The sequence below is a fragment of the Bufo gargarizans genome, chromosome 7, assembly GCF_014858855.1.
Source record: "Bufo gargarizans isolate SCDJY-AF-19 chromosome 7, ASM1485885v1, whole genome shotgun sequence".
Classification (NCBI taxonomy): domain Eukaryota; kingdom Metazoa; phylum Chordata; class Amphibia; order Anura; family Bufonidae; genus Bufo; species Bufo gargarizans.
In genome coordinates this window covers 10627905-10643563 of record NC_058086.1, presented here as the reverse complement: position 1 = coordinate 10643563, position 15659 = coordinate 10627905, and the positions used below count along the sequence as shown (strand labels likewise).

Genomic DNA, 15659 nt, shown 5'->3' with positions numbered 1-15659 from the left:
TGAGTGAATGAAAGCTCTGCTACTTTTACAGCATTTTATGTATTCGAATGCAAGAGAAATATCTCAGAGAATTGGGGAAAAAAAGGTGTGAATTTCTTCAATAATTTGCCTAGTACTTGTGAACACTCGGCTTTCTTAAAGGGGTTCTGCACTTTGTTTAAACTGATGATCTATCCTCTGGATAGATCATCAGCTTCTGATCGGCGGCGGTCTGACACCCGGGACCCCCGCCAAACAGCTGTTTGAGAAGGCAGCGGCGCGGCCTTCTTATTGTTTACCGCTGGCCCAGTGACGTCACGACTAGTATCAACTTGCCTTGCCTGGGCGGGGCTAAGCTCCATTCAAGTGAACAGAGCTTAGCCCCGCCCAGGCCAGTGATACTAGTCGTGACGTCACTGGGCCTGCGGTAAACAGTGAGAAGGCCGCGATCAGATGCTGATGATCTATCCAGAGGATAGATCATCAGTTTAAACAAAGTGCAGAACCCCTTTAAGAAAGCAGCGTGTTCACAAGTACTTCCCTGGCTGTGACGCTCTCCTTTGTGATTGGACCACGCTACAGCCAGGGAGAAGGAGACACCCATTGAGAAACCCTGGTATCGCCTCCTCCCTGTTCTGATGCTATTAATTAGCATACCAGACGGGAGAATTTAACAGGGGCACAGCGGGCGAACGGAGCGGCGCCCAGGAAAAATGGTAAGCGCTATTAGATACCTGCTTTATGCCTTACATAACGTGCTACTTATTTTATTATGTCTGAACCCATGAAAGGTTCTCTTTTAACCCTTTCGCTACTAGTGAATCAAGTGTGATCACAGCATCTAAACAGTAAAAATCCCAGAAGCGCGCACTTCCAAGTTATTACCGGCATCCCCCTGCGACCAATGGAGATGCCGGGAATTCACTTTAATTAATATTCGTATTGGAACTGCAATTATTTTGTTGGCCAGCAGGTGGCAGGCCAACATAAGAAATAGGCAATTCATATATTGCCATGCTCCTGTATGGAGTGTGGTAATATTGAATAAAATAAAAAAAATTGTGAATATTGTAGCCTCCTACACTGGCTACAAAAAATGTAAACACAAGTGAAAGGAATTTTATTTTTTTTTTTAAATCGCCCCTTTTTCCTTGGAATAAAAAGTAAATAATAATAAAAAACTATATAAACATCATGGGCATCACTGTGCCCGAAAACTCCCATACTATTAAAATAAAATGTTATTGCTTCTTTTACCCAAAATAATTTAATAAAATATTATCAAAAAGTCACATACCGTTAAAAATGGTATCAATAAAAACTACAGATTGTGCTGCAAAAAATGAGCCCCCACCCAGCTCAGTAGACATAAAATGTTATGGGGGTCAGAATATGGTGATGTTTTTTAAAGTAAAACTATACATATATGGTATTGTTGTAATCATATTGACCCAGATGAAGGGCACAGGTCAGTTTTTGCCGCAAAGGGAACTCTGTAAGGGAAAAAAAACGTAAAGACCCCCCCCCCCCCCAATTCCACCCTATTTGGAATTTCTTTTCCCACTACATTTTTATGCCATGTTAAATGGTGGCATTAGAAAGTATAACTTGTCCCGCAAAAAACAAGTCCTTTTATATGGATATTTGAACTGAAAAAGAAGTTATGGCTCCGGGATGAAAAATGAAAATGCAAAAACGAAAAAAACTCTGGTGTTAAAGGGAATGTGTTATCAGAAAATGACCTGTTTAAATTAAGTTTTTAAGTTGCACATATTTTCAAAAAAAATAATTTTGTGAGGTTTTTAATTTTCCATGTCAGTATATTTAAACACATACTACAAGAAAATTTAGACTAGCACATTCATAGTCGCAGGTATGCATCCATAAAGCTAGCATGCAGGAAGCAAACAAAAAAAGTATGGCAGCACAACATTACTCATACAAACAATAAAACTACCAGGCGTCAAGGTGGCTTCTGCAGATAGCACTAACAGAACTGCCTCTGCTATCTGCAGAAGCCACCTTGACGCCTGGTAGATGGGCCTGACACACATTTGATTAAAAAATGTGCGCAAAGAGCTTCTATTTTTTTCATTTATAGTAGATACAATACCACTTTAATTTTAGTATAATCCCTATTTCCCAGTTTTATTGTTTGAATGTGTGCTGCCATACTTTTTTTGTTTGCTTCCTGCATGCTAGCTTTATGGATGCATACCTGCGACTATGAATGTGCTAGACTAAATTTTCTTGTAGTATGTGTTTAAATATACTGACATGGTATATATTGGAGATATTGGATGAAAATGTGATGCAGTCCGTCACAAACCTGAGGCTTGGAAGACGTTGGACCTTTCAACAGGACAATGATCCCAAGCATACCTCCAAGTCCACTACAGCATGGTTGCAGATTAAAGGCTGGAACATTTGGAAGTGGCCATCGCAGTCAACAGACTTAAATCCGATTGAGAACCTCTGGTGGGACTTAAAGAAAGCAGTTGCAGCGCGCAAGCCTAAGAATGTGACTGAACTGGAGGCTTTTGCCCATGAAGAATCGCTGCAAGACACTTGTGTCAAGCTATGCTTCACGTTTAAAAACTGGAAAAGGATGTTGTACTAAGTACTAAGATTGAATGTCACTTGGGGGTTGAATAAAACTGATAATGATGTGAGCACAGACATTTGTGGTTATTTCATTATAAATGTTATGTTATATTTGTCTGACTTACAAGTGCCTCTTTGATTTAACTGTAAACAAGATGACTGAAATGATCAAAATCAATGTCAAACTGGCCAAAACACTCAATTTCAGTGGGGGTTGGATAATTTTGAACACAACTGTATAACATGATCTGTGTCCTGTGAGGGTGGAGGTGAGCTGTGACCATCACCTATTGTGAATGGTGAATCCACAATATGTATAGGTGTTATCTCTCATTGTAATCCTACTTGTGGTGATCAGAGGACTGCTGAAAAGTTATCTCTACAGAACAGAAAGAGTAGGTTCACTCAGTTTTTTGGCGGAGGTTTTGAAGCAGATTTTCCTGCAGGTTTTTCAGCCAAAACCAGAAGTGGATTTGAATAGAATCGGAATATAAAGGAAGAACTTATACATCCTGCTGGATCCAATTCTGTCTTTGGCTGCAAAACCTGCCTAAAAAAAACTGTGTGTGAAACCTACCTGAAGTATCCACATATTATTAGATTTGGTTGAAGTATGAAAATTTGCAAGATTTTAGGATTTTAAAAAAATATATAGGTACATGGAAAATTATAAAATCGCCAAAAGTAGGTTTAAGATAAAAGCTTGCATTTAAATAATAGGTCATTATTCTGATGACAAAAAAATTCAGGTCATGTTTCTCATTCACATCACCAGTGCGGCTCACATAGTATCAGACTTGTTGTTTACTGAATTTGTTTTGTGAAGCTACTTGGGATTGACAGAGAATAGTTTTATTTGTGAAATACAATAATCTGACCCAAAAACTCAACGTGTGATTCAAGTCTGTCGTAAAGGGATCTACTCAGAAAGTGCTTTAAAAAACGTATTTGTGTCTTTCATCAGTGTTTCCTACAAAAGCTGGTTGAGGACTTGTTTACAGAGGGCAATGACCTGTATCGGGAAGGTGAAGTAAAACTGGCTCTGGGGCAGTATACTGAAGGACTGACTGTGGTTGAGTATGCTGCATCTGATGAACTTGTCCTTTCCCAAGAGCTGCTGTGCAGACTCTTTGTGAACCGATCCTGTTGCTATTTTACCATGGTAAGTGCAAATAAATTGCATTTATGAGTCGGTAGGCGGAAGGCTACTTTAAAGAGTTGGCATCCATGCCTATCGGACATTCATGGCATACCCTATGGACATGGCTTAAAGGCTATGTACACCTTTGGGGATAGTTTTTTATGATTGCATTTTACTCATTTGGGGCTCACATTTTTTTTTCATTTGGTCTTTGTTAAAAACTATTGAGCCATTCTGTTACAAAGGGTTAACTGTCTTTCTGGTTGAATGCATCCTACTTTCACTTTGTGACAGTCATCTAATAACCATTCTCTCTAAATTACTGAGAGGTTTGAGTGTTTTTAAGGTTTGAGAGCAGAGATAAGGAGCCCATCAGTTCCCTGCCTGATGTAGCAGGGAGAATAAAAAACAGATCCTGCTAATGGAGCATCTCGGCTCTGTACAGAGAAAAGGGCTCCATATTTCTTTATAAAGACTATAAAGATAATAAAGATTTTTAGCTAATGAGTATAATGCACTACTAAAAAAAATTGCCCCAAAGTTGTACATGGCCTTTAAATGCCCCAGTTGCGAATGCCCATTTAAAGGGGTTGTCCAGGCTTTTAAATAAAAAACTATTTTTTTACCAAGAAAGATGTGATGTGAACTGCAATACCAGACTAAACTCACAAACAAAAGTATCAGTGCAATACATGTATTGTACATGATCAGAATCTTGATGTATGAACAGATTCTTGGTCATTTGCCCTATGTATATATTGCTCTCACGGGAATAAGGATCGCTGCCCTATTGTACTGCACTTTATAGAAGACCTCACAGCAGCTAGTATTTAGCCAGCAGTTCTGGGAAAACTGAGATGAGAATGCAAGCCATATAATGGCCAGTAATATTTATTCACCCTGCGGATGTGAAAATCTGTAGCAGTAAAATCTGCACCAAATCTTATAGATATTTTGCTTTGGGTTTCAAAACATTGGGGCAATTGCCCCAGATTTCTTCCCCTGCATTGCAAGGATTGGAAAGCATGGCAGATATCTGCTACATTAATTAATATGCTGCAGATTTAAAGAGCATCTGTCACCATGATTAACCCTTTTAATCCAGTCATACTGTTTTGTATGGCTACCACGATGACTATACAGAGAAATTCTTATTTTTACTTATATGTAATGAGGTGCTCGGAGCACCAAGGGGCTGGCCTAGCCTTTCGGACCACCACTTCACTGCCACCTCTCCCAGTGACAGGACCAGGCATCCTCGCTGCTCTGATGTTTGGCCCTGAAATCTTGAGCATGCCCCCCTGGCAGAGAGATCAGCACATGTGCAATCAAGATCTCAAAGCAGAAAGACCTTTACTGCGCTGGTACATGTACGTGATTTCCGGGACAGGCATCAGTGGGGGAGGGGCAGAGGTGGAGTGGTGCTCCAAGAGGCTAGGCCAGCCCCTTGGTACTCCGAGACCCTTATTTACGTATAACTGTTTGACTAAAATAAGTCCTCTTTCTCTGCATTGTGAACAATACCAGACACTAATGCGCAAATTTGCAGTGTTTATGCCACGTAGAAACATCTCCTTACACTTTAATTTCTAACTGTATGTTACTGTGAACCTGACACTTACGATGGCTGTCATAATTCTATTGCTCTGTGACGTCTCTTTTCAGGATATCTTTGAGAAGTCACTGGAAGACAGTGAGAAAGCTTTGAGTCTAGACCGGGAGAACATGAGAGCTTTGTACCGTAAAGCCAAAGCTTTGGACCAGCTTGGCAAGCACCAAGAAGCCTACGGTTGTATCAGCCACAGGATATTGGCGCTAGTACAGGTGAAAAAAAAAAGGGTGCAGTGTATGTTTCTTAAAGGGTTTATCCGGAAAATAATATTGATGACCTATCCGAAGGATAGGTCATCGATATCAGATCTGCAGGGGTCTGACACCTGAGACCCCTGCCTGTCAGCTGTGATTATACCGTACATTGGTCACTTGGCCTAGTTGCAGCTAAGTCAGTGGGGCTGCGCTGCAATACCAAGCACAGCCGCTCTACAATGTATGGCGCTGCGCTTGGAAAGCAGCTGGGAGCCAGCAACACTCAACAGAGGACTTGGACCCCCACTGATGTGACAATGGTACCTGAGGATAGGTCATCATTATCGTTTCCAGGTTAAATCCTTTTATAGGGGTTGTCCAAGTTATATTTATTGATGACCTATCCTCAGGATAGGTCATCAATATCAGATCGGCTGGGGTTCTGCACCCCCCCGCCGATCAGCTGTTTGAAGAGAAGGCGCACGCCGTGCCAGCGCCACCTCCTCTTCACTTTTTACCTTCTCGCCGTTGCAGATGTAATTACACCTAACCGTCCCATTCATTTCAATGGCACAGATCGTTCCAAAACACTTTTGTATAGGAGCAATCTGTACCATTGAAATGAATGAGACTGTTAGGTGTAATTACACCTGCTCACTGCTGCAGAGGCGACGGCGAGAAGGTAAACAGTGAAGAGCAGGCGGCGCTGGCACGGCACGCGCCTTCTCTTCAAACAGCTGATCGGCGGGTGTCGGACCCAAGCCGACCCCAGCCGATCTGATATTGATGACCTATACTGAGGACAACCCCTTTTAATGAACTAACTTGGTGCATTGCTTTGATCTGTAGGATGAAAGTGTGACAGAACTGGCCCAGAAGCTTGTGCAAAAACTGGGTCTAAAGCAACGCAGAGCCTACAAAAGACCACAGGTACGTGGAGGCAGTGTGCCATTTTCTGTTAGGGTAAATTTATTTTATGGTCATTTAATAAGTGTATTTGTGGAGTTGTGCATGATTATTCTATACATAGTCTCTATGCACCATCTATAGGATAGCCACTAATTAATGAAATGGTTGCAGGATCCTTTTTTTTTTTTTCTCCCCTTTCTTGCATGGATACTAGGAGGAAAGTTCAGGTTGATTAAGGCTGGGTTCACATGAGCGTGTCCGGATGCGTCCCGGTGTATTGCGGCAAACCCGCGCGATTAGGTACGCAATTGCAGTCAGTTTTGACTGCGATTGTGTTCCGATGTTCAGTTTTTATTGCGCGGGTGCAATGTGTTTTGCACGCGCGTGATAAAAAAACTACTGTGGTACCCAGACCCAAACTTTTTCACAGAAGTTCAGGTTTGGGTTCGGTGTTGTGTAGATGTTATTATTTTCCCTTATAATATGGTTATAAGGGAAAATAATAGCATTCTGAATACAGAATGCTTATTAGGTAGTCAATTGAGGGTTAAAAAAAATAAAAAAATGAACTCCCCTTCTCCTCTTGATCGCGTAGTTCCCGGTCTCTTCTTTATTTCTTTAATGATGAACTACCGGCTAGGACCTGTGGTCCTAGCCGGTAGGACCATGTGATTGGAGCATGTGATCTGACGTCGCCACAGGTCCTAGCCGGTAGTTCATAATTAAAGAAGTAAAGAAGAGACCGGGAACTACGCGATCAAGAGGAGAAGGCGAGTTAAACATTTTTTTTACCCTCAATTGACCACCTACTAAGCATTCTGTATGCATTCAGAATGCTATTATTTTCCCTTATAACCATGTTATAAGGGAAAATAATACAGTGAATAGACTGTCACCTAGCAACCATGCGTGAAAATCGCACCGCATCTGCACTTGCTTGCGGATGCTTGCGATTTTTCACTCAGCCCCATTCACTTCTATGGGGCCTGCGTTGCGTGATAAACGCACAATATAGAGCATGCTGCGATTTTCACGCAACGCATAAGTGATGTGTGAAAATCACAGCTCATGTGCACAGCCCCATAGAAATGAATGGATCCAGATTCAGTGCGGGTGCAATGCGTTCACCTCCCGCATTGCACCCGTGCGGAAATCTTGCCCATGTGAACTCGGCCTAAAGCAGCTTTTCCCATGAACAGCACTTATCTCAGGTTACTGGGGGCCGCATTGGTGATGAGAATAGGGGTCCTGTGCTTCTGCTTGGAGTGTGGTTTGGCATAAATGCTGCTGCAACGTTCATCTTTGTCTGACTGATGAAGATAAATAACAAAGTACAGTTCTGTTAGCTTCATCATACAGTTGAATGGGACAACAGCACACATGTCCAACCACCACCCCATTGGCAAGGGTGACATGGGACCCCTCTTTCTTGTGATTGGCAGGGCCCCAGCGGTCAGTCATTTATCACTTATCATGCTGATTAATAAGAGCTGTTTGTGCAAAAAGCCCTTTAAGAGGAACCTGTCGCCTCCTTTATGCTGCCTCAATAACGGCATCTTAAAGTAGTGACGCTCTATGGCTACTTTCACACTAGCGTTAGAAGAATCCGGCAGGCAGTTCTGTTGTCGGAACTGCCTGCCTGATCCGGAAATCCGTATGCAAACGGTAAGCATTTGTTTCCAGATGCGGATCTGTCTGACAAATCCATTTCAATACTGGATCTGTCTCTCCGATGTCATCTGAAAAAAACAGATCCGGTATTTATCTTTTTTACAGATTTAAAGGTCTGCGCATGCGCAGACCGGGAAACCAGGCCCGTTTTTCCCGAACACTTGGTACCGGATCCGGCACTAATACATTTCAACGGAAATTAATGCTGAATCCCGCATTCCGGCAAGTGTTCCCGAATTTTGGCCGGAGAAAATACTGCAGCATGCTGCGGTATTTTCTCCAGCCACATACCGTAAAAGTGACTAAACTGAAGACATCCGAATGCATACTGTAAAGAATTGGGATAAAACTGGTGCGTCTTTTCCGGTATTGAGCCCCTATGACAGAACTCAATACCTGAAAACTTTAACGCTAGTGTGAAAGTGCCCTAAAATCAGCAGTCTGTCACTGCTTAAAGTGATTGATCAACAGTAAAAAGAAGGTGGCCAATGTGTTTGTGAGATGATTATATGGCACTTACTAATATAGCCTTTGAAATTCTGAGACATTTTGTATAATTCATAAGGTATGACCCCTTGTTGGCCAAATCTTTTGTGTTGTCCACACAGATGTCTTGTCCATAAAATGGCTGCTGATGGAGGGTCATGTGACCAGGCAAGTCACCTGCATGTAACGTATCTTCCATTCACATACACTGCACCTGTCATCTGCACTTCAAATGGTGGGAGTTTAGTGCCAGTGCAGCGTGTCTGAATAGAGAAAACACAACATGGAGGTGATTTGCCTGATCACATGACCTTTCATCAGCGGCCATCTTATGGACAGCACTTCTGTGTGGACAGCGCTTAAGATTTACCTAACAAAAGGGAATGGGTCATGAAATATACGGTAGCAAAGAATATCAACAATGGCTATATTGGCAATTGCAATATAGTCATTTTACATACATATTGGTCACAAGTAGCCCAAAAGTGGCCAACCCCTTTAAGTAAAATTGCTATTGAGAACTAAAAATGCTGGCAGTGTGCACTGGGGAAGAGTCGCACGCTGTTACATAAGAGTCCAACTTATTCATTTGCTCCCTCTCTCCCCATCACTCCACCCAGGGAGAAAACTAAGGAGAGAACGGCAAGTCATTGGCTGGTGGGTGGGCAGTGAGAATACATGAATAATCTGGTCTCTTCCCCAGCTGGCGCTGCCAGCATTAAACCCAAGAGCCAGCAACCCCTGTCTGCCGTTCCTCCTTTGTCCATGCCGCTGCCCTGTCTTGTTACAGGACACAGGTTAGGACCCTTGGGGTTGTTGGGTCATAGGCTGCACAACCGCTTTTAAATAGTAAATCTTATGTTACGCTGGCAGATTGGACCGCTCGTTAGCAATTATCTGGAAGTGTAATACTCGTACTGCTGCCGATTACCCAGTGGACTAACACTCGTTCATCGGCAATTGTGATTATTTTTTTTTTTTTTTTTTTTTTTAAAGCATGCCTAAAAATCATTGTTTGACGGCAGCACATTGTGCTGGGAGATCATGAACTGCTGCCAGAAAACAGCTAGTCAGTATGGGAACGAGCGATCACTCCTCCCCATACTCTGCAGCGGTCTCCTATGCCAGAGAGCAGGCGATTGTCGGGAGGGAAGCCTTTTCCAGCAATCGCCTGCTGTATCTGTTAGCGCAATACTAGCCTTGGTTCTTGGCACAACTTATTACAGATAAGTAGCAGATTCCAGTGTGTCTCCCATTAGTGAGGGTAGTATAAAGGAGGTGACAGGTTCCCTTCAAGGTGACAGCCAGTTTGCTGGTGCTGTATACTGTGTTACCCTACGTGGCCTAGCACTCTTAAGCATGAGGGATGCCAGGACGGCCATTGTTTTTTGTTTCGTCTGCAGCACTTTTTGGCTGTTCCACCGTCCAACTCTACCTGTTTGACGAAATTTGACAAGCAATTTGCAAAGATATATGGATTCCTCAAATTCTCGGATACCTGAGTCGCATGCACCCATTACCATTTCAAAATATCGGCTTGGCTACTTTGAAAATGGCCACTCTGTTGGACACCGCCAACAAATTTGTCCCCTTCTACTTGTGCAGTGTGCCACACACAGGATGGCGGTCCTAACCATTGTTTTCTATTCATTCAGTTGTCTCCATACTTTTGGACCATCCTGTAAAAGCCATGGCTTGGCCTCATTACACATCAGTATGCTGGGTTTAACTTTTTGTTGATCATGTCCCCAATAGGAGCTTGAGAATTTTGGCCTGATTACTAATGGAGTCCCCGCATCTGCAGGCTGTAAGGTAATTCCTTTCCTTTCTGTATTTTACATGTAAGAGGCTGTTATTAGTAAAACATAAAGTGTGCAGAGATACTATACTGGCTTATTGCAATAGTGGCTCAGTGCCTAGCATGGCTGCACTTCTGGGAGCCTAAGTTTGAGTCTGGCCAAGTGCAGCATTATTGAGATTTTTATTCTTTATTTACTTGTGTGTTGGTGTTTTTTATTTTATTTTTTTATAGGTACCTCCCTAGTTTCCTTCTACATTCCAAAAATATATACTGTATAGTAGTAATTTTGTTTTTGTTAATACAGTATGGAGTCAAAGGGGTATTCCTGTTGTTGCCAGTTATCCCCTATCCACAGGATAGGGTATAACTATCAGATTGTTGGGGGTAGGGTTGTTTCGGTACCAAAATTTTGATTTGGTTTCGATACCTTTAAAAAGAAGTATTGCGATACTCGATACCACGCAAAAAAAGTAAAACGCCCAAAAAAGCTGCATGCATTCCGCATTTTATCAAACAACCAGCCCATAATCGAACAGTTCTATCCTATTTTTTGGGGGGGAAAGGTCACAAAAAAAATGGCGAATCGCGCGGTTTTTCTTTTACGGCGTTCACCGCATAGGAGATTTTATTTGAATGGTTTGGACTTTTTGGATGTGGCAATATGTAATATGTTTATTTTATATGTAAAATTGGGAAAGGGGGTGATTTATACTTAATATTTTGCTGCGTTTTTACTTTTTATTTAATAACTATTTCCCCCCTTAGGGGCTAGAACCTGACATCTTTTAATCCCTTGTCTGTTTGCCCTAATACATCTACGTCAAGGTGAATAGGACTTCACACTGTCCCCGCTGCCCTGTGCATAGTACACACAGCAGCAGGGAGATTACCATGGCAGCCAGGGCTTCAGTAGCGTTCTGGCTGCCATGGTAACCGATCGGAGCCCCAGGATTACACAGCGAGAGGTCAGGTGCCGGCAATGTGTTTCTGCCGCCGGCTGTATGTGTATTAAACGTTAACTATTAATAGTGGCGCAGTGCGCCCCCACCCGGTATTAAAAACATTTCATTTCGGGGGGAGAGGGGGCTGCAGGGGGTACTGAGCCCCCGTTCTCATGATCATTGGGATAACTTGTAACTACTGGAATGCCTCTTTAAAAGGGTTGTGCAATGTTAGTATATTGATTGTCTATCATCAAGATTAGTCATCAAGATTAGATTGGCAGAGGTCCGACTCCCTGCACCCTCGCTGATCATCTGTTTGAAGGGGTTGTGGCTCTCGTTCAAGCTCTACGTCCTCTCCAGTTCTTACCTGCACACTGTCTAGGTTATGGCAGTGCTGTGCGGTGTTGTGCTGGGAGTCAGGCCCCTGCCGATCTGATATTGATGACCTATCCTGAGTATAAGTCGTCAATATTCCGACACTGCCAAATTCCTTTAAATAATGAAATTGTGACTTGTAAATCACCACTAGAACTTATTGAAGATTGATTAATACAACTGCTATTGATCTAAAAAATAAATTCATCTTCATTAAACCACTGAGCTCCCCCTAGTGGTTAATTTAGGCAGTAATTTTGGATGCTAGCTATCCCTAGAACGAAGCGGCTGCATAAATACATTTAGAATGGCCGTTGTGGTTTATTTAGCTTTGTGTTGTGACACAGTGAGAGGTTTGGTCTGGGAAAACGGGTATTTTCCTCCCAGCATGTGCTGGGCTGATTTACAGCCAGGTGAGGTCAAATACCAGACCGGATTTTAAGTGCCGGTCCGGGTTTTGGCAGCACCTGGATGTCCGTAAATAGGCAGCTGGGCTTAGAAGCCATGTCTGTGTGCTGGGCTGGAGAGCTGAGACCCGTGTGTCAGGGGAACAGGCCGCCTAAAGCCTGTATTTGGACTTTCTGAGGCAGAACAGCCACCAAGGTGACTCTTTGTTATATTAACTTGGTGACTCTTTGTTATATTAACTTGCCATCGGGTGTGAAGTAACACCGCTGCAAAAGTAACATTTTGTTTTTGGCACCATGTGTGAATAAACACTGAAGTTTGAATTACAAACTTGTATTTTGCCTCTGTACTGCGCCCGCTCATCCTAACTACCAAAACGAATCCCCGCAATGGCTACTTTGTTCTAATGATCGGTGGGTGGCCCGATGGTCATAAGTCACTGATCAGGACTTAAATACGCAAGGAGGGAAACCAGTTTGATATGATGACAAACCTAGGAAAACTAGCTTCTTTTTGTTAGCACCTGGCCCCATTGGAGAATCCTATGGCATACTGAGGGAGTTTGTTTAATCTATTCATGTGGTTTTCATTTGTTCTGCAGTCACTAGCCATAAATTGGCCTGTATTTTTATCTGCTTTTGTATTATTTATTTTATTTTTATTTTTTTAGACTTCCAATGTCATGGGATCGGTAGATGACATTTATACCGGTAAGTTTGGAGTTCTTTGAAAAAACTCGCCAATGGCAATGAGACCTATTTGTTACCCTTCAGCAGTTTAAATATTGGGTAGTGTTAGCACCAAGAAAACTTTAAAAGGGCATTCTGGTTACATTAAGTTATCCCCTATCCACAGGATAAGGGATAACTATTAGATCTGTGGGAGTCCTAAGGCTGGGACCCCTACCGATCACAGGGCACCTGTACCTGCTGGAGCCCCCTGAAATTAACGCTGTACTCGTCTATCTCCAGAACTCCCAGAAAAAAAATTGTGGCCACATGCATGCCTAGCTGGCTGCTCTGTTCATTTCAAGGGTCTGCAGGGGGTACGAGGCCCACAATCATGTGGTGGGGTCCCATCAGTAGGGCCCCCACCGATCTAACAGTTATAACTTAAAGGGGGTTCTCTGGGAATTAAGAAGATGAAAATACTTAAATATTACTTAATAATATATTCCCAAATACCTTTCATCATAACCACAATAGAGCGGCTATTTTTGTCTGTGGAGCAATCACTAGGAGAAATAAAATGGCGACCGTCCTACCAGTACACACAGAACCTCTCCTAATCACACAGGAGGATAAGTTACTTCACAACACTGAGCTGAAGAGCTGGCTCATTGGGAATGGAAATGATAAGGAGACATTAAGTACAGAGAGGAGGGTAGGGGTCATGAGCGGCAGCACTTGTATGCAGTCTCCATTACCACAGCTCCATATCACCACAGCCTGCCCTGTCCGTCCTCTCTGTACTTCATGTCTCCTCTGAACTAAATTCCCCAGAGATTTGGCTAAAGTTCTTATCAGCTGTATTCAGGATCATAATCCCTGACAAATAAAGCAGAGAGGAGGATGAGGGAGCTGTTTACCTCAGTGTTGTGAAGTAACGTCCTCCTGTGTGATTAGGACAGGTTTTGTGTGAACTGATGGGACGGCGGCCATTTTGTTCCCCTTGGTGATTGCTCCCCAAACAAAACGAGTCATAATAAAAGGTATTTTGAAAAATATTTATTATGAAGTAATATTTAAGTATCTTCATTTTTTTCCCGTAGAACCCCTTTAATGTAACCGGAATGCACCTTTTAAGTGTATCTTGTAGTTCGAGATCTTGGAATTGAAAAAAACATAAAGTGTGTTACGTTGCTGTGAAAAAGGTATTTGACCCTTCTTAGGCTACTTTCACACTATCGTTCGTCGGTCCGTTCGTGAGCTCCGTTTGAAGGGGCTCACGAGCGGACCCGAACGCAGCCGTCCAGCCCTGATGCAGTCTGAATGGAGCGGATCCGCTCAGACTGCATCAGTCTGGCGGCGTTCAGCCTCCGCTCCGCTCGCCTCCGCACGGACAGGCGGACAGCTGAACGCTGCTTGCAGCGTTCGGGTGTCCGCCTGGCCGTGCGGAGGCGTGCGGATCCGTCCAGACTTACAATGTAAGTCAATGGGGACGGATCCGTTTGAAGATGCCACAATGTGGCTCAATCTTCAAGCGGATCCGTCCCCCATTGACTTTACATTGAAAGTCTGGACGGATCCGTACGAGGCTATTTTCACACTTAGCTTTTTTTTTGCCATTTTAATGCAGACGGATCCGTTCTGAACGGAGCCTCCGTCTGCATTATTATGAGCGGATCCGTTCAGAACGGATCCGCCCGAACGCTAGTGTGAAAGTAGCCTTAGGTGTCCCTTTTTAATTTTTTTTGTCACAATAAATGGTGTCTGATCTTTCAAGTGGTTATCCTTTGACTAATGTACAAAGTGAAAATCAGACCTCATATAGTACAGGACAATATCTTTCTAAGAAAGCTGTTCCTCACATGGATCCAATCATCTCCCCATTCATTTCACTGCTAGATTTATATCAAGCTGACAGATCAAGGGGAGTGTCCTTTCTGCTGCAGCTCAGGGGGGGTGTGCATTCTGCTGCAGCTCTCTCCCTATAGCATCTCAGGAGGCAGTTGAAGGATAAAACTGAGCATGTGCGGCCTTCTCAGTGAGCAGGTGAAAGAAGTAAGAAAAAGGCAAACAGCAGGTGGTGCTATACAGTTACGTTTTATTGAATGCCTCAGTGGCTATGCTAAGTTTGTAATGACATGCAATTACAAAAATATTCTGATCTAGGTGCTGGTTTGAAAACTAGAAATATATATATATATTTTTTTTTTGTGGTACAACCCTTTTAAATAAAGGTCATCCAATCAGGAATACCCCTAATCTTGTTCCCTAAGAGGAGTGCATTCCTGCAAATTACATGGCCATGTATCTGAATTTCTGCCTTGTTGCTCTACAGTTCTGTAATACATGTCTGGCTGTCTAAGGCTTCCCCTGGCAAATTTGTCTATTTGCTTTAGGGCTCATGCACACGACCATAAGCTGGCGGGGCCCGTGCTGCGGACCGAAATTTGCGGACCGACCGTGGGGCCGCCGCATGCGATCGTGGACTCATTCACAACTCTTGCGGTGTGGAGGCACAGACAGAAAACCCACGGAAGCACTCCATACTTCCGTGGGCTTCCGATCTGTGCCTCCGTTCTGCTCCGCATCTCCATGATTGGGGTGCACACGGCCGGTGCCTGTGTATTGAGAACCCGCTGTATGCGGGACGCAATACGGCCGTGTGCATGAGCCCTTACTCTGTAGACCTGCAGCGCATCTTATAAAATGTTCTGCTGAACGCATAGCTGTAGTCTGGTGTTATTCACGAGGTGAATGCCCCAGCCTCCGCTCCCTCCGTCTTTGTGTACTTAGAAGCCTGCCAGTCTCCTCCTGGAGGGGGAAGAAGGGGACATATTATTATTTTTTTATTTTTATTATTTTTTTAT

At 43.2% G+C, this 15659-nt stretch overlaps 1 protein-coding gene across 1 annotated transcript in view; it reads left to right on the top strand.

Moving 5' to 3' along the window:
* LOC122943640 (zinc finger CCCH domain-containing protein 7B-like) overlaps nucleotides 1–15659 on the top strand; it is an 84434-nt gene that overhangs the window by 17161 nt on the left and 51614 nt on the right. Inside the window, exons 5-9 of the mRNA XM_044301532.1 lie at nucleotides 3548–3745; nucleotides 5390–5548; nucleotides 6380–6460; nucleotides 10352–10408; nucleotides 12795–12834. Of these exons, the coding sequence (XP_044157467.1) occupies nucleotides 3548–3745; nucleotides 5390–5548; nucleotides 6380–6460; nucleotides 10352–10408; nucleotides 12795–12834 (535 nt within the window). The remainder of the gene's footprint in view (nucleotides 1–3547; nucleotides 3746–5389; nucleotides 5549–6379; nucleotides 6461–10351; nucleotides 10409–12794; nucleotides 12835–15659) is intronic.